Source organism: Dictyostelium purpureum, assembly GCF_000190715.1.
Source record: "Dictyostelium purpureum unplaced genomic scaffold DICPUscaffold_72, whole genome shotgun sequence".
In the NCBI taxonomy this organism is placed as follows: Eukaryota; Evosea; class Eumycetozoa; order Dictyosteliales; family Dictyosteliaceae; genus Dictyostelium; species Dictyostelium purpureum.
In genome coordinates this window covers 58,467-76,714 of record NW_003519409.1, presented here as the reverse complement: position 1 = coordinate 76,714, position 18,248 = coordinate 58,467, and the positions used below count along the sequence as shown (strand labels likewise).

General features: G+C 25.2%; 7 protein-coding genes across 7 annotated transcripts; 5 read left to right on the top strand and 2 right to left on the bottom strand.

Moving 5' to 3' along the window:
- Positions 1–247: 247 nt before the first annotated feature.
- On the top strand, positions 248–1,447 carry DICPUDRAFT_87182 (uncharacterized protein; the record flags this gene model as incomplete). Its single annotated transcript, XM_003286484.1, has 1 exon — positions 248–1,447. The coding sequence occupies one exon, from the start codon at positions 248–250 to the stop codon at positions 1,445–1,447; it is 1,200 nt and encodes a 399-aa protein (XP_003286532.1).
- Positions 1,448–1,882: 435 nt separating this feature from the next.
- cpras1 (uncharacterized protein) lies at positions 1,883–4,823 on the top strand (the record flags this gene model as incomplete). The annotated part of the gene is made up of 5 exons (XM_003286483.1): positions 1,883–2,096; positions 2,161–2,166; positions 2,260–2,660; positions 2,731–3,092; positions 3,206–4,823. 5 exons carry the CDS (start codon positions 1,883–1,885, stop codon positions 4,737–4,739), a joined length of 2,517 nt encoding a protein of 838 aa, XP_003286531.1. The 3' UTR covers positions 4,740–4,823.
- Positions 4,824–5,668: 845 nt separating this feature from the next.
- Positions 5,669–6,757, top strand: DICPUDRAFT_150513 (uncharacterized protein; the record flags this gene model as incomplete). The annotated part of the gene is made up of 1 exon (XM_003286482.1): positions 5,669–6,757. One exon carries the CDS (start codon positions 5,669–5,671, stop codon positions 6,755–6,757), a length of 1,089 nt encoding a protein of 362 aa, XP_003286530.1.
- Positions 6,758–7,795: 1,038 nt separating this feature from the next.
- Positions 7,796–8,614, top strand: DICPUDRAFT_77405 (uncharacterized protein; the record flags this gene model as incomplete). The annotated part of the gene is made up of 1 exon (XM_003286481.1): positions 7,796–8,614. One exon carries the CDS (start codon positions 7,796–7,798, stop codon positions 8,612–8,614), a length of 819 nt encoding a protein of 272 aa, XP_003286529.1.
- Positions 8,615–9,955: 1,341 nt separating this feature from the next.
- DICPUDRAFT_94190 (uncharacterized protein) lies at positions 9,956–12,205 on the bottom strand. The gene is made up of 2 exons (XM_003286468.1): positions 11,687–12,205; positions 9,956–11,560 (listed from the first exon to the last, which is right to left on the bottom strand). Exons 1-2 carry the CDS (start codon positions 11,777–11,779, stop codon positions 10,232–10,234), a joined length of 1,422 nt encoding a protein of 473 aa, XP_003286516.1. The 5' UTR covers positions 11,780–12,205; the 3' UTR covers positions 9,956–10,231.
- A 2,176-nt stretch (positions 12,206–14,381) lies between these two features.
- DICPUDRAFT_97412 (uncharacterized protein) lies at positions 14,382–15,229 on the top strand (the record flags this gene model as incomplete). Its single annotated transcript, XM_003286480.1, has 1 exon — positions 14,382–15,229. One exon carries the CDS (start codon positions 14,382–14,384, stop codon positions 15,078–15,080), a length of 699 nt encoding a protein of 232 aa, XP_003286528.1. The 3' UTR covers positions 15,081–15,229.
- Positions 15,230–17,044: 1,815 nt separating this feature from the next.
- Positions 17,045–17,994, bottom strand: DICPUDRAFT_46831 (uncharacterized protein; the record flags this gene model as incomplete). The annotated part of the gene is made up of 2 exons (XM_003286467.1): positions 17,636–17,994; positions 17,045–17,551 (listed from the first exon to the last, which is right to left on the bottom strand). Coding segments are annotated over exons 1-2 (792 nt in total), but the record flags the coding sequence as incomplete, so codon positions are not given.
- Between the last annotated feature and the right edge of the window lie 254 nt (positions 17,995–18,248).

Sequence of the window (18,248 nt, the reverse complement as noted above, 5' to 3'; positions counted from 1 at the left end):
TTTTAATTAAAAAGTTCAGTGAATGGATAAAAACCTATAGGTCTTTCTTCTGGTTTATTAAGATATGGAAGCACAAAAATAGAATGGGAATTGTGCATAATTTACAAAAAAAAAAATTTAATCGGTTTTTAGTTTTTAGTTTTTTTTTTATTTTTTATTTTTTTTTTTTAAATTTCATTAAAACACACATTTTATTTTTTTATTTTTGTTTTTTTAATATGCATATCTCTAAAATAACTATTTTAAAATGACATTTTGGAATAAATTAAGTAAACCATTGGTATCGTTAGCACCAATGGCTGATGTCACTGAGGTATCATTTAGATTTTTAATAGCAAATGTAATAAATAAATATTGGATCAAACCTAATAATGTAGTATTATTTAACGAGTTTTTAGCAACCGAAGGGGTTTGCAGAGATCATATAGCGCAGCAATTAGAATATAGTGAAATAGAAAAACCTATTGTAGCACAGTTTTTTGGGTGTAGACCAGAGGCATTCAAAATATCAGCAGAAATAGCATGTAATAAATATAATTATGATGGAATAGATATTAATATGGGTTGTCCAAGTAGAAAAGTAGTTTCACCCAAACAAGCAGCTGGTGCAGCTTTAATAACCAACCCAAAATTAGCACAAGAAATTATATATGCAACAAAAGAAGGTGCTGGTTCAAAACCAGTTTCGGTTAAAACCAGAATTGGATTCGATTCAATTGATATAGAATCATGGATACCGAAAATATTGGAAGCTAAACCATCCTGCTTAACATTACATCTCAGAACTAAAAAAGAGTTGTCATTGGTGCCAGCACATTGGGAACACGAAATACTAGACAGGGTTTTAGAAATGAGGAACTCTATATCACCAGAGACTTTGATAATGGGTAATGGCGACGTCGAAACAATGGAGCAAGCCTATCAATACTCCAAAGAATTCGGAATCGATGGTGTAATGATCGGTAGAGCAAATTATGGCAATCCATGGCTACTCAATCCGAATTTAGTCTTTGAATATATAGAACCTAGAACTACAGATTGTGGACCAAATATACCGCCAACTGAAAATCAATTAAAAATTATTGAAAAAAAATCAAAAAACTATATCCCAACCACCAATGGCGACAGTGACGCGCTAATCGAAATTTCAATTAAAGAAATATTGTCAACCATTGTTATGCACGCTATTTATAGAGAGGAGATTTCAAGATCCAAATCATTATCACCTTTAAATGCACACTTTAAGAATTATCTCAAGCCTTTGTCAAATTTAGGTGATGTAAGCTCTTTAAGAAAACAACTATACGAATGCAAAAGCTCTCAAGAGATTTCAGATTCCATAAATAGTTTTTTAACTTTTAAAAAAAGGGAGTTTGATCATTTAATTTATACAGAAATTTTAAATAATACAAAAAATTTAATAAATAGTTCGAAATTTTATAAATAAAATATAAATAAAAACCATTTGGCTGCCTTAACAGACATTGGGAAAAAATCTGGACATCTATGAACAGGAAAAAAGTTTAAAATTAAAATTTTTTATTTTTTTTATTTTAATATTAACACTACCCATAATTATAATGTTAATCTGATTAAAATTTACTTTTTTATAATAATTGCTTCTTTGAAGTTAATCAAATAAGTCAAAAAATAAAGAGATAATAAAAGTTATTTTTAGGTGTCACAAATTAAAATAATTTTTTTATTTTAAAAAAATTAAAGGAAAAAAAAAATCTGAAAAAAAAAAATTTTAAAAAAAATTCACCCTTTTTAAAATTTTTTTTCTTTTTTATTTTCTATTTTTTTTGATTTGAAAATCCATCATATAAAATAAAAAACTAATTATTTCTAAATAAGATTGTATAAAAAAAAAAATAAAAAAATGGAATTTCCAACAAAATATGTATATGTAACATCAAATATTGAAAAACCAAAAGAATGGTTTTCAGAATCTGAAATGAATGTTTCACAATCAAATAATAGTACAGTTCAAAAAAGCTTTACAAATACAAACTCCCCTTCATCAACCAAAAACTCTGGTGGTGAAGCTGTTTTATTAGATATTTTAGATACTGCAGGCCAAGAAGAGTATTCATGTAAGTATTCATATAAAAAAAAAAAAAAAAAAAAAAAAAATACTAATTTTATTTCTTTTTTTAGGTATGAGTAAATATCAATAAATATTTCTATATAGTATAAAATATTTAATAATAATTAGTGGATTATTAAATTATTAACAAAAAAATTTAAATTATTTAGGAGACCAATATGTTAGAACTGGTGATGCATTTATGTTGGTATTTAGCGTTACATCAAGATCATCATTCGAAGAAATTTCAATTCTTAGAGAACATGCATTAAGAGTAAAGGATCGTGATGATGTACCATTCATAATTGTTGGTAACAAAGTCGATTTAGATAGAGAAAGACAAGTTTCAAAAATCGAAGCTGAGTCATTGGCAAGATCATTAGGTATCCCATATATTGAAACTTCTGCTAAAACAAGAGTTAATATCGAAGAAAGTTTCTTTAGATTAGTACGTCACACTCCACGTAATACTGTATATAAAATTGTAGTTATGGGCTCTGGTGGTGTTGGTAAATCATCAATTATTATTCAGTTTATTCAAAATCATTTTGTTGAAGAATATGATCCAACTGTAAGTAAAACCAGCCTTTTAATACACATAAATTAATAAATAATTAATGTTTTTTAACAATAAAAACTAGATTGAAGATTCATACAGAAAACAAGTTACAATTTCAGGTTTACCACCACCAGGAGGAAACAAAGATAATAAATCATCATCATCATCATCATCAGCAAAGTCTTCAGGTGGTTTGTTTAGCAAAATGTTTTCATCAAAAACTCCAACACCAACCAAACCAACAACACCCCAACCACCACCAACAACAGGACAATATTCAATTACAAAATTAGAAACTAATTGTTTAACATATTCAATGTCAAGCCTTTCAACAAATACTCCACTTGTTACTGGTGATGCAACTTATTGCCAAGGCTGTAATATTATTTTAAATAGATTTTCACAGTTATCTAAAAATTCAGATGACTCTTACAATTGGAAATGGTAAATATAGCTTAATAGATAACAATAATAACAACAATAATATTTGTTATGATTTTAGATAGTAATAATTTTTAAAATACAATCATATTAATTTCATATTTTTTTATTTATAGCGAATTTTGCAAATTTAACAACGAAAATTTAATGTTAGAAAAAGATGAAATTCCAAATAAAGATTCAGTTGAATATATTTTAGCTACCAATTCTAATGACCAAATAAAGAATAAAGAAGAATCAGTTATTGTTTATTGTATCGATATTTCAGGTTCAATGGGTATTACAACTGAGATTCCAGCACTTCAATCAGAATGGAGCAATCTTAGAAAAGGTAAATCAAATAGTGGTCCATCCTATATCTCCAGATTAGAGTGTGTACAATCATCTATTCCAACAATGATTGATCGTCTTGCAATTCAACATCCAAATAAAAGAGTAGTTTTAGTTACCTTTTCAGATGAAGTTATGATATATTCACAAAAGTCAAATGAAGGTCCAACTGTTGTAACTGGTGATAAATTAGAAGATTTCGAGCAATTAATAGAAATTGGTAAATCATTTAAATATGATCAATTAACCACCGCCAAAGGTTCACAAGAGTTCTTAAAAACTAAAATCAAAGGTCTTGAACCAGTTCAATCCACTGCCTTGGGCCCAGCTCTTTTAATCTCTGCCGCCATTGCTGGTCAGAAAATGTTAAGTGAAGTCGTTATTTGTACTGATGGTATGCCAAATGTTGGTTTGGGTGCCATTGAAGATTTACCAATTGGTCCTGCTGAACAATTTTATCAAGATGTTATTAAAATTGCTCAAACTAATAAGACCACTGTTAACATTATTGGTATTAGTGGATGTCAAATTGATCTAGGTGTAATTGGTAAAGTTTCAGAACAAACAAATGGTACAATTACAATTATTCATCCATTAGAGTTAGCCAGAGAAATCCGTAAACTTACTCAAAACCCAGTCATTGCCACCGATATTGAAATGAGTGTTTGTCTTCATCCAACCTTAGAGTTCAATAAATATGATAGCAGACAGGGCCTCAGTCGTTTAGTTAAAACTTTCCCAAATGTAAACTCCGAAACTGATCTTTCATTCGTTTACACTTCAAGAGCAAGACCATCAGAGTTTGTACAAAACTACCCATACCAAGTTCAATTAAAATATACCAAATTAGATGGTACTCGTTGTCTTCGTGTTGTAAGTGCTCAATTAAAAGCTACACCACGTTTCGAACAATCTACCGAAAATGCAGATATTTCGACATTATCATTAGCATTCACCCAACATGCTGCAAAAGTTGCCCAACAAGAAGAATACCTCGAAGCTCGTTTAATATTAAGAGCTGCCTCTCGTTTAATTCGTTCTATTTGCCAAACTGATGAACAATGGGAAGAATTTTATAATTTTGAAGTATTAAAAGAAGAGTTAGAATTACCATTAATTGAATGTCAAAAGAAAAAACAAACCAAATGCAAAACACCATCTAGTGAAGAAAATAAAATTGCATCTGATGAACAACTTCAAACTTTCTACAAGATGAAAAATGTTCATAAATCATTTGTTGTTGGTGGAAAAAAGAAAGATATCACAAGAAGAAAGGGTGAATCCGAAATTAATAAGCAATACTATGATATTAGATTTTAAATTATTATAGTCCTTGTATTTTTATTTATAACCCAAAGTTAATAAACCTATAAATTGTATTTTATATTTTTTTTTTAAAACTCTAAATAATTTTTTTATTCTCTTTTGTATTATCAATGGTATACCCCATTTCGGATTGATTTTAAATTTATATAATTAAAAGAAAAGCAAAATTTTTATAAATTTCTTGACAAACTTTAGAACTTTAAATTTAAATTATCAATATATTTTTTTTTAAATTTTCTATTAAATACTAACCACGAATTTTTGCCTTACCCATTCAATATGAAGAGTGCAAAGGTTAACACGACTTTTATTAATTTATTTTTAAAAGGATTTTTAGTTTTTTTCTCCAATAGTGCACCTTATTACAGATTACCAGAAATGCCTGGATGGCTCAGTAGGCAGAGCGAGCGGCTGTTAACCGCTAGGTCCATGGTTCGATCCCATGTCTAGGCGATTTTTTGTTATTTTTGAAAACTTGATCTCCTGAAAGAAAAAATAGGCCAAACCGCTAAATTTTTGTTTTGGGGAATAAATTGTGGTATATCGCCAACACCAACACCACAACAAAAACCACAAATGAGACAATCACCTCATAAACTGCAATCTTACTTATTAATTTAAAGCATTTGACAAGTGTTAACATCATATAAAATCTTACTTTTTATAAATTAAGTTTTATCAAATAATTTTAGCACTGTCCAACAGCTTTTTAAAAGCTATTTCAATGTATATTAATTATACACCACAAAACACAGATCAAAAGAATTTAGATCGTATTAAAGATTTTTAATCTTCTATCTTCACTATCTCCAATCTTCACAAATTTGTCTTTCTAAAAGCCAATCCAACTACAAACATCATTCCCACCACCATCTTCAAACGTAAAACCAATCATAATAGATTTATCCAACGATTGGAAAGAAATGAAAACTAAGGATTTTCCCCATAATAATTTCAATACTATTGAAGACATACTCTTGTCAAGCATCTCTATAATTCAAAAAAGTGTTAAAGATATCATTGAACGAGATAACAAACTATCCACTTATGAAAAAAATGGAAACAACATCAATCTCAGATTATATTACCCAAACCACCAAATATCCGATGAACATATAATTCATTTCAGCAAATACACAGATATAGAAAAGATCTCATTCGACAAAAAGAAAAAGAAAACTATCTTTATCTCTCTCTCAAAAGAAAACCTACATAATCTCCTTAATGAAAGAGATACCACCAACAAGATGAACAAGTTCATCACGCACTGTGACGATTACCATATGGTAATTGGAAACATCAACTCATCCAATCAAGACATTGAAAAAGTGTTAAAAGAACAACTTAACCTAAAAATTGACTTCTTCTTTTCTCACATCAAAGTCAACAAAAACAATACCTCCTTTTTCCACCTCATCGAAAGAAAAAACAACTCAATCAAATCAAAGCTACTCCAATCACCATACTATCGTATTAAGATTAAGTCTGCAACAAAATCAAAAAATCATCCTAACAACAAAATCAATCAACTAATCAATGAAGATATACTAGGGGTCTCCACTGATAAAGAAATTGATAACAACATTACCATAATCAATCAATTAATCAAAAAAGATAGGGTCGACTTTAATGATCAAGATGATGATTACAAAGAAACTATTTCTGACAACGAATCTAACAATTCAACTAACACACTAGATAACGAGGAAATATCTAATGACGAAACAAACAAACAAACAAAAAACCAATCACCACAAGATGACAATAAATCATCAACCAGCAAACCCTCAAGAACATCCAGGGTTAACGCACTAAACAACATCTTTACAAGATTAGCTTCACCAACTTCCAAAAATAAAACCGCCATAACAAATATGAATACCACCGCAAAAAGTAACCGTACTCGAAATGTTAGCCAAATATCCACACCAATCAAAAACACTCCATACCAATCAGGCAGTCCGAAATCACCTGCTATTGAACAAAAATCTAAGAAAAAAAAAACTTCTTAAACTAGATAGGTTGTTTCAACCTTACCCCAACACACCTTACCCCAACACCTGCTTCTTCTTATATTTTAATATAAATAAACACCGTCGCTTACACTAATAATATTTATTATATTATTAAGTAAGCTTTTTTAAAAAAAAAAAAAAAAAAAAAAAAAAAAAAAAAAAAAAAAAATTTTATTTAAAGGCTTTTGTTTTAAAAAAAAAAAAAAAAAAAAAAAAAAAAAACTGCAAAATAAAAAATTAGAGCTACCAATAGTACCGTTATGGGGGTTTCTGAGGAATTGCCATCATAATATATTTAATTGGGTGGTATTTTAATTATGGGTGGATATTCTATTGATATACAATAGCATCTCACCATAAAAAATAAAAAATAAAAAATACAAAATATAAAAATATAAAATATAAAATATAAAATAAATAATAAATAATAAAAACTTAATACAATATGTATTAACATTATGTTTGCGACTTTATTGTCCTATTAGAAATCTAAAAAAAAATTTCCATCATAAAGAAATACAAGATTTATTATTATTTAATTTGGTTGGTTATATTATAAATAATTTAAAAAGTTAATGTTTTATATGTCATTTAATAGAGAATTTAATGAACTCATCAAATCAGATCATATTTAATTAAAATGCTCAATTTTAAATTTAAAACAAATATATATTTAAATTATCAAAAAAAAAAAAAAAAAATTTTAATAATAAAATAGTTATTATAAAAAACTCACACTTTGTTTAAACATTACTATTTTTTTTGATTTTATTATATTTATTATATTATAATTTTTAATTTTTTAATTTAATTTTTTTATAAATTTATTAAATATTTTTTATTAAAAAAATTATAGACAAAATAAAAAAAAAAAATTTATTTTTTTCAAATTATATATTTTACATATATTCCACATTTTTTATCTAATAATTATTTTCACAAACATTAGCATTTATAATAATAATTATTTTTTTTTTTAATTGTATTTAATTTTTATATTTATTATTTATATCACACTTTTTAAAATTCATAAAAATGCTTAGTTTAATTGCTATTTTCTTTTTTCTTATCACCATTTTTTTTTTATTATATAATAACATCTATAATAATAAAAATAATAAAAATAATAATAATGAAAATAATAATAATGAAAATAATAATAATAATAATAATAATAATAATAATAATAATAATAATAATAATAATAATAATAATAATAATAATAATAACAACAACAAAAATCAACAACAATATCAACCAAATGGAAGTTTTAACTATTTTCAGCAACCAATATATCAATCACCACAACAACAAACACAACAAAATTACCAACAATATGAGTTTTTGAACTATTATCAGCAACCAACCAATCAATCTCAACCACCAATGAATCCATTCCAAAGTCAATATCAATCTTCATACCATCCACAACAAAATTATCAACCAAATGGAAATTACAACCAATATCAGCACCCAAATCATCAATATCAATCTCCACCACAACAAACACAACCACCAATGAATCCATACCATAGAAAGAGATCATTGGAAGCTTATAAAAATGAAATGGAGTCAAATAAAAAATTAAAAATTGATGATGAAGATAAATTAAAAAAATCTTATGGAATTTCAAAGAGATCATTGAAATCTGACGAAAAAGATGATCTTTTCAAAAAGAAATTTAAATTTGAAGATTATTCAAATAAATTTAACGAATTTTCAAAGAGATCATTGGATGTAGAGTCCAATAAGAAATTTAAAAAAAATAGATCGAATAATGGAATTTCTAAGAGATCATTGAATGCTGATGAATTAGATGCCAAATACAATAAAAAATTCAAATTTGGTGATTAAGTTATTAAATTAATTATCAGATAAAGAAGGTTGTGAAAAAAAGGAAAAATAATGACAAGAAATAGAAAAATTAGAAAAGTTACCTGATAAAAAAGATTAGAAAATTTTTAATAGAGAAGGAAATATAGTTATTCCAAATAGATACCCCCAGAAATTTCATGCACCCAAATGGATATAAATAATTATAAAGGTAACTATAATGATTATTTTAAATTCATTTATTTAAATAATAAAGAAACTAATATTTATTTAATAAAAAATTATAATTTAAAGATTTAAAAAAAAATAGTAATTACATAATTTAATAAATAAGATACAAACTCCATAAACTCCTAGTAGTCATTGGATCACTTAGGGCAGGTTCCTTTCATTTTGTTTTAAATACCGGTTTATCTCTCTTAGTAGATGGTGATTCAATTTAACCAAGATGGTGAGTTTTTTATTCTCCCAAGTGGCTATCCATCTGTTTGGCTTTCAAATACTTATTCTTTAGAAAAAATTTAAAAGTACTGTGCAGAATATTTCCCAAAGATATGTAGTATAGATGGGTTATTTTAAATGATAATATTCCAGTTTAGCAAATAGTATTGAACCAGTATTCAATGGAAAAAGAAATCTTTAAACAACCAATGGATATTTATAAGCAGTAGATTTATTAAAATACAACCCAAAAGCTTGTCGTTGGAAATGGTTAATATCTCAATATATTACCAGAAGGTTGATTTGGTCGCAAATGGGTATTGCTATTCAAAATATTGCAGGCAATGGTATGGGGTAGATTTGGCCAATCGTCTCTGATACCGGTATTATACCTCTCATTCCTGGTAATTTTATCGATAGATTAGATCCTGCATATAACATTCCACCCAACTTTATTACAAATGGTCGTTACAATTTACCAATGAACTCTATAGAAATATAAGCTATGGGGTTTTATTATAATAATAATCCAAACAACTTTGTTTGAAAAAACTCTTTCAAGTATTTTCATTTGGAAGATTCAGAATTATAAATTAGAATCCAGTAGTACCGCCAGAGAAGTATGTGTTTTTAAAATAAATAGTGATGGTGAATATATTTGGTCTAACTAAAGACAAACTTGGTAGTTTTTTTCTTTAAAAACATTCAAGTTTCACAAGAAAACAATCTAAAATAAACCAAAATAACTTTTTTTCCAGATAGTATTTATCAATTGTAAAATGAAAAAACAAATGAAAAAATTCTAAAGAAACCTAAATTGTTATGGTAATTCTTGCAGTATATTGAATAAAGAAATCTAGGTCAACTTTTTGACAAAAAAAAAACAAACAATAACTTTAAAATACATAACATAAATAAATTAAATGCAATATTATGAAAGGGTGCACTACCTTTTCTTATTAGTTTTTATTTAAATAAAAAAGAAGATATATACAATAAATCCCTTTTTTTTAGCCTAAATGAGTCTAAATTATTATCTGTACTTTTACAACTTATATTAAATATGTTTTTGGATTTTTTTCTTTTTAGGAAAAAAATATGAAATGATGATTTTAAAAAAAGATTAATAACAATATTACTGTTATTATTATGATTATGATTATGATTATGTTGAAGATATATAAATTATAAATTGATTTAATTTTCAATGGCTGGAACAACTTGGTCATCATCATTGATAGCAGAAGTATCGGTGGTTTCTTTATCTTTTTGTTCTTGTTCTAATTCCATTAATTTCATTTCTTTTTCGATTTCTTCTTCATTGAATGGAATTGGGGTTGGATCATATTGATGTAATAATCTTCTCCATTTCTTGACTTGACCATCCCAAGATCTCTTTGAGCAAACTTGATTTTTATTTGGAGTCTTTGGATCGGTTGGCTTTCTCTTTGATTTTGGTACAGTAGCGATATAATTTTTATAACCAGCAGTCATTTTACCAATATCGATTTGTCTTTGTCTAGCAGCCAATCTCTTTGGATCAATTTCACGAAGTTTCTTTGGTGTTTCAACAGATGGAACTGAAGATTCCTCGGTATCTTCTGTATCAACAACAGCAATAGTTGATTCTTCTGTAGCAGATTTTTTATTGGATTGTGGAGTATAGGTGACTATTTTATTTGCTTTTACTGGGGTTGTATTTAAAGCGAATGGAATTGGGTTTTGTTTTTTGGTGGCACTATAATTATTTGATTTGGTGGCACTATAATTATTATCACGATAGTAAGAGGCAGGAGTAGTGGTGGTAGATAAAGCACCATTATTTTTCTTTGGTGTAACAATTTGTTTACTTGGTGATTGGGATGATGATTGTTGAAGATTATAAGCGATTTTGAATGGACTTACTTGTGGTGAAAAAATTGGGATATTAGTTTTTTGTTGTTGTTGTGAATTACGTTGACTGTTGATACTATTATTTAAGATGAATGGAGTAGTTGGTAATGAAACTACAATTTCTTTTTGATGGTTTTCAACAATATCAATTTCTTTTGGTCTAACGGTATTGGCGGATTTTAATGACATAAAGAAACTGGCATCATAGACTTTGTTCTCTAAACTAGTGGTTTTAGTGTGGACTAAATCTAATGATGGACCAACTGGAACAACTAATGATGATTCGCTTTCAACTGATTCTTTAGTGATGGTGGTAATGGCAGCAGTAGTATCAAGATCGATCATGGAAATTGGTACAGAGTCTTTGAGTGGGCTTGCGCATGGGGAAATACCGCCAGTGGTATCAACACCTATTCTTTTCAAATCGTTTTGGATAGAAGTTAAATCTAAGAAAACTTCTTGTTGGGCAACAATAGCAGTATTGGCGGTACTTGATCTAGCCTTTGAAACACCTTTGGATGGAGTGAACAAAATATTATTTTTACTATTATTATTAATTTTTACAACATTGTTATTATTTGCTTTTTTAGCGGAACTATTTACAGAGATATTTTCAACCCCAACTGAGTTTTTCTAAAAATATAATAAAATAAAAATAGAATGTTGAATTAATATATTTGTTTTAAAAAAAAATTAAAAAAAAAAAAAAAAAATTTATTTTTTTTTAATTTTTTATAATAAAAAAAAAAAAATATTTACTTTTAAAGATGCATTTGGGTTTAAAGGAGTAGCATTCTTGATGTTGGACAATAATGCTCTATTTGTCTTTTGGTTAATAAATGGCGGCTCCATTAGTATTGGCAGTTGAATTAATGATTGTTGACATTTTTTTTTTTTTTTTATGATTTTTAAAAATTATTGGACTTTGTGATTTTTTATGAGAAATTATTTTTATAATTATATGTGTTGTAGTTATTAATTAATTAATTTGTTATAATTATTTAATGTTATTTATTATATTTATAGAAAAAAAAAAAAAAAAATTTAATTTACCTTTTTTTTTTTTTTTTTTTTTTTTTTAATAATAAATTTTTTAGTTTTAAATAATATATTTGTTGGTAATTAAATTCACCAGTTTTTTAATTTAATTAATATATAACTAATAGTGATAGAATATTTAATTATATTAGTTTGGTTAGATCTATTTATTGAAAAAGAATTACTAATAGAGATAGAAAGTGCTAACTGACTAACTTTATATGTGTGTGAATCAAGTTGATGCTGAAGTGAAAAAAAAAAAAAAAAATGAAAAAAAAAATTTGATTTTTTTTTTAGTGCGGAAAAATTGAAAAAAAGAAATAAAAAATTGAAAAAAAATAAATTTATTATGAGAATAATTCAATTTAAATTTTTAAAAAAATGCCGCTGACTTCAAAAAATAACTTTGGCGCTAAACTGTCTCATATTTTTTTTTTTTTAAATTTAAATTGATGATGTTGGCAATATTTTTTTATTTTTTTTATTATCATATATCTAATTTATAACATATTTAAATAATTAATTAAAATTAATTTTATTTGTTTAATTTTTATCAGTTATATAAAAGTTTGGTTTTCTTTATTTATTGTTTACCTATAGGTTGGATCTTTTTTTTTTTTTTTTTTTTCTTATATCTCCAAGGCTTTTTTAAAGATTTTTTTTTTAAATATTTTTTTAAATATTTTTTATTTTTATATTTTGTAATCATCAACAATCATTGTCTAAAAAAATCACCTTATTTTATTTTAAGTTATTACGGTCTAATTTTAAAAAAATTAATCTCAAAAAAATTAATTGTTAAAATTAATTATATTATATTAATTAATCTTATTAATTATATTATATTATATTATATTAATTAATCTTATCATTGTGTTTTATTATATTTTGTTCAAATTTAAAATAACAATCTTGTAAAATCATAAAACTCAATATTTTTGTTAAACTATAGATTAATATTCCTTAAATTTGGAAAAATAGAAATAATTATTTTTTCTCTTTCAAATAATAGAGAAAAAAAAAAAACAATGTCTAAATATTAAAAAAGTTAATTTTGGACATATGTTGTTGATAATAACGATAATGGTGATGATGATGATGTTGATGTGATAAAAAATAATGAATGTAACCCCCTTTTTTATTTTTATTTTTATTTTATTATTTTTTAATTTTTTAGAGTTATTTGTTGTGTTTGTATTTTATTTGTGTGTATGTGTGTATATGTGTGTGTGATTTCTATAAATAAAAAAATAGGAATGTTATATGCAAACACAAATAGGTGGTGTGTTTGTTTATGATACCCCTATAAATAAACAATATTTTTTAATTTTTTTTAATTTTTTTTTAGTGTGGGGGTTTATTTAACTACTATTTATATATTAAAGTTTTTTTCTTTCTTTGATATTAAAAATGACCATTTACAACAAGAAAGAGCAAACATAGAGTTTGTGTGTATGTGTGTTAGAAAGAGAATGAAAGAAAAAATTGAATATCAATAGATACACATACAATGTAATAAAAAAAAAAAAAAAAAAAAAAAATAATAATAATAATAGAAAAATGAGATGAGTTGTGGATTTTTTGTTTTCTCTCTTTGTTTAATGTGGTATGTGTGTATTTATAAATATATATAAATTAATTTAATACCAATAAAAAAACAATTATGAAATATTTGTATTAATACTTATTTTTAACACACATTCCCTAGAACAACAATAAAAAAATACACACCAACACCACAACAACTTGTTTTCAAAAATAATACTTCCTTAATTTAATATTAAATTAAGTAGGTAATAATAACTGCATAATATTTCTTTACTTTTTTTTTTTTTTTTTTTTTTTTTTTTTTTTTTTTTTTTTTTGGGGGTATTTTTTAAAAAGTAAATTTTTAATTATTTTCTTCCTTTTTTTATTTTTTTAATAGAGGGTTTTTTCATTTTTTAATTTTTTCTTTATAATATAGATAGAGATAAAGATACAAAAAAATTAAATAAAACAAGCAAACACACACCCAAACACCACAAACTTGAATATTTGTTCATTCTCAATATCTTTATAACAATCAACAAAGTTTATTTTTAAAAGTTAATTTTAATTTTAATTATATATTTATTATTATCATCATTATTATAATTATTATTGTTTAATTTTTATTATTCCTTTATTTTAAAAATAGTTGTTAACTATATTTTTTTTTTTTTTTTTTGTTTTTTTTTTTTTTAACTTACTTTTTTTAATTTTAATTTTAATATAAACTTTTGCAACATAATCATTTTTTTACTTGTAATATAGATGATTTATTGTTTAAATAATATTAGTATAAAATAAAAAATTTAAATATAATATAAAATAGAAAAGTAATAAAATATCTATATTTTAAAATATAGTTTAATAATAAATTGTAATATAAATAATGACAACCAAACCAGGAAATGTTAAAACATTAATTGAAAAATATAATGAAATAAATGAAAATATTACCAAATCAATTTCACCAAGAGGATTAACACCATCATTATCAAATCATAGCGGTTCATTTATATTATCAAATAGCAATGGTAATAGTTTTTATATCAGTAACAATAATAGTGGTAATGGTTCCTGTAGTAACCACAGTAGTGGATATAGTGTGGGTAGCTATATTGGCAATAGTGATGGTACATGTTTAAATTCAAATAGTTGTTTATCGCCATCCATGCTATCAAGTTTAGAAGGTAATAGAAACAATAGTAATGGCAATGATTACAGTAGTAGTGGTTGTTGCATTTCAGATGACACTTCATCGTCATCATCAAGCGGTAGTTGTTCGATTTCAAATACTTTAAATAAAAGCTCCACATGGATGAAAATTTCATTAAAAATAAATACAGATTTAATATCAGGTTCACTATGTTCCTCAACTAATACTTCAGATGACGAACAGTCATTTAATAATAATAGTAATAATGATAATAATAGTGATGGTAGTAATAATAGTAATAAATTTAGTTTATCACCCAGACCAATAATAAAAAAGCAGGAGCCCGAAAATCAAGAGACAACGCCACCACCAAATCTAGATAAAAGAAGATACTCAAGAGATTTAATACCATTTACAATTACAAATATATAGATAAAACAATAAAATCTTTACTTTCCACAATGTACATATTAAAATAAATAAAATAAAATAAAATAAAATAAAATAAAATAAAATAAAATAAAATAAAATAAAATAAAATAAAATAATATAATATATTATATTTATAAAATATATAAACCAATAAAATGTCGTTTTTTTTTTTTTTGTTTTTTTTAAATTATATATTAAAAATTAATTTATTATATAATTAATAAAAAATATACATATTGAAATATAGTTTTATTAATTTCTTTTTATTTGTTTCTTTATACAAGGTTCTATAGATTTAATTTTTTTTAAAATGGTATTATACTAACTCCATATTTACATACATGGTCAAGTTTTTGCATTTCTTCTATTTTTATTTGAACTGGAGATAAATCATCTTTGTATACAATATTATATATTTCTATTGCTGTTACGAAATATACCATAGCGTCTTCACATTTACCTACATTAAAACTATCTACACCAATTTCATAATAGGTGTCTCCAAATATTGATGTGTTTAAATTTATAGAGTTTTTATAAAAATTTAATCTAATTGCTAAGCTGTCATTTTGATATTCAAATGCCCTTTGAGAAGATGTACCACGAATTCTTACATTTTGGCCTAAAAGAAATAATACATCAGCCATTTCTAAAGTTTTATATTGAATATTATCTCTTAAAATTGATTCTGCTTTCTTTAGTAAAGCATATGATATGCTAATTGATTCGGGATGACCCTCGGTATTATACCATCTGGCCATATAAAATATTCTATCAACCAGGACTAAATAGTATGTGTCTTGATCTTTATTATATAAATCATTGGCAATTTGATAGGATTTGTTAAAATAGTAAAATGACTGTTCCATATAGTTGTCTAAAGTTAGGTTATTGAAATAAGCTTCGCCAATGTGAGCTAGTATAAAGCTATAGTAATGGTCGTTTCTTAAAGTTTCATCGATATCTTCAAAAATTTCATAAGCAACCAAATAGTTTTCCAAAGCTTGAGAGTAAAGACGATTTATTGGGTAGCAAGAACCAATTTTAGCATTTGCATAACCTTTTTCATTTAAGTTTTCTGGGTATATTCTCTGGGTCAATTTTAAAATAGACTGCTCTTCATTTAGACACGGGTATAGCTGTCCAGTATGATAATAAACATCACCTTTCATTCTGTGATATCCTAATTGAATCGTGGGGTCGTTTGGTGATGTATTTAAATATAGGTCGGCATAGATGATTGATTTGTTATAGGATCCATTGTTAAATTCGCAGTTGAATAGTAAAGAATATGCTGATTGAGTAAGGTTTTTATTATTTAGTATAAAAGAGAGATCCAATGCTTTTTTATATAATTCCGATGCTTCGTCCAAAAGACTTAACTTATAATTTTTATTTCCTTCCTCTATAAACTGATTGTATTTTGATAGATTTAAAGACATTTGATTTGACGCTTCTCTAGAATTTATAATATACCAAAATAAAATACCAAATCCAACTATAAATAATAGAATACCGATTACCGAAATTGCAATTATTGGTTTTGATTTTTTAAATTTTCCAAAAAGTTTTCTTATTCTTGGTTTGTAATGTGAGTTTGATTCAATATCGAATGATTGCATTGCTGGTTGATTTGACGATAGAGAGGAAGATAATTTTTTTGATGATATTGTGATATAGTCTTCATTAAGTTTCATATATGAGCCACTATTTAATGAGGATGATTTGGTAAAGAGGCCTTGATGTTGGTCATCACTACTATTTTCACTATGGTCTATGCTATTGTTATAGGTAGTGTTTAGTTCTGGTGGGATTTCATATTGTGAAAATACTTGGTCTTTTAACAATTCTATAGCATTCAATCTTTTCTTGTACCTTTTCTTTAAACAACTTTGTAAAAACTTTTTAAAGGCAACGGGAATATCCTTTGGTATTTCTAATTCTCGTTCTGGTAAAATATGCCCCAGCATATATAATACAATTGTACCAACACTCCATATATCTGATTTTCTACCAACATAATTGTTTTCAAATATAATTTCTGGTGCTATAAAACCCAATGTACCAACTCGACCAACTGCACATAGACTCTTTGAACTTGATATAATGTGAGATGAACTGCCAAAATCAATTAGTTTAATATCTTTGAAATCATCACTAACTAGTATATTGTTTGGGCTAATATCTCTATGCATAATTTGGTTACAATGAAGAATATGAAGGGCTACTAACAGTCTCCATGTTATATTCACTATATCTTGGTCGTCGATTCTTTGCTTTTCTTTGACATGCCTATGTAACGATTTGCCATTAAAAAACTCTGTATAAATATAAAAATACTCTTGTTCATCCTCTATTTTGACTTCGTGGTAATAATATCTCAATAATAAATTTTCTCCATTTGTATAGTTATAGTCGTTTTTGAAATCTAAAATATTTATTAAAATTTGTGATTCGCTATCAAATATAAGCTATAAAAAATTAATAAATATAATAAAAAAAAAAAAATAAATATAAATAAAAATTATATTTTTCTTTATGTAAAATATACATACCTTTTTATTTTTCAGTTTCTTTTTAATTACACAATATTTATTTCTTATATCAATACCATTAATTTGACCATCTTTCTTTTTTGCTTTAATGACAATACCATAGCTACCTTTCCCCAGGAATTCGAAATCTTCCCACCCATCTTTTAATAAATTTTCTTTAAATTTTTCAAAATCGTTTAAATATAATTCATAGTCTTTGTTATTATTAATATACTTGTTATTATTATTATTATCATTGTCACCTTCATTATTATTTGTGTTGTCTGAATTATAAGAACCAACCATTTCAAAATATTTTTATTTATTTAATTAAAAATTTTGTGATGGTGGGGATATTTTATTTTGTTATTACAATTATTGTATTAGAAAAATTATTATTATTAGTATTGTGTAGTATTTTTAATTTTTAAATTTATTAAAATAAAACATTTTTTCAAACCTTTTTCTTTTTTCTTTCACTATGAATTTTTAAGCTTGTGCCGGTTAGAAAGTGAAGAGTCGTTAGTGAATATATACATTGATTATTATTTATTATTTATTTAAAAAAAAATAAAAAAAATTTATTTATTTTAAATTTTTTTTTTTTTTTTTTTTTTTTTGTTTAACCGACTTT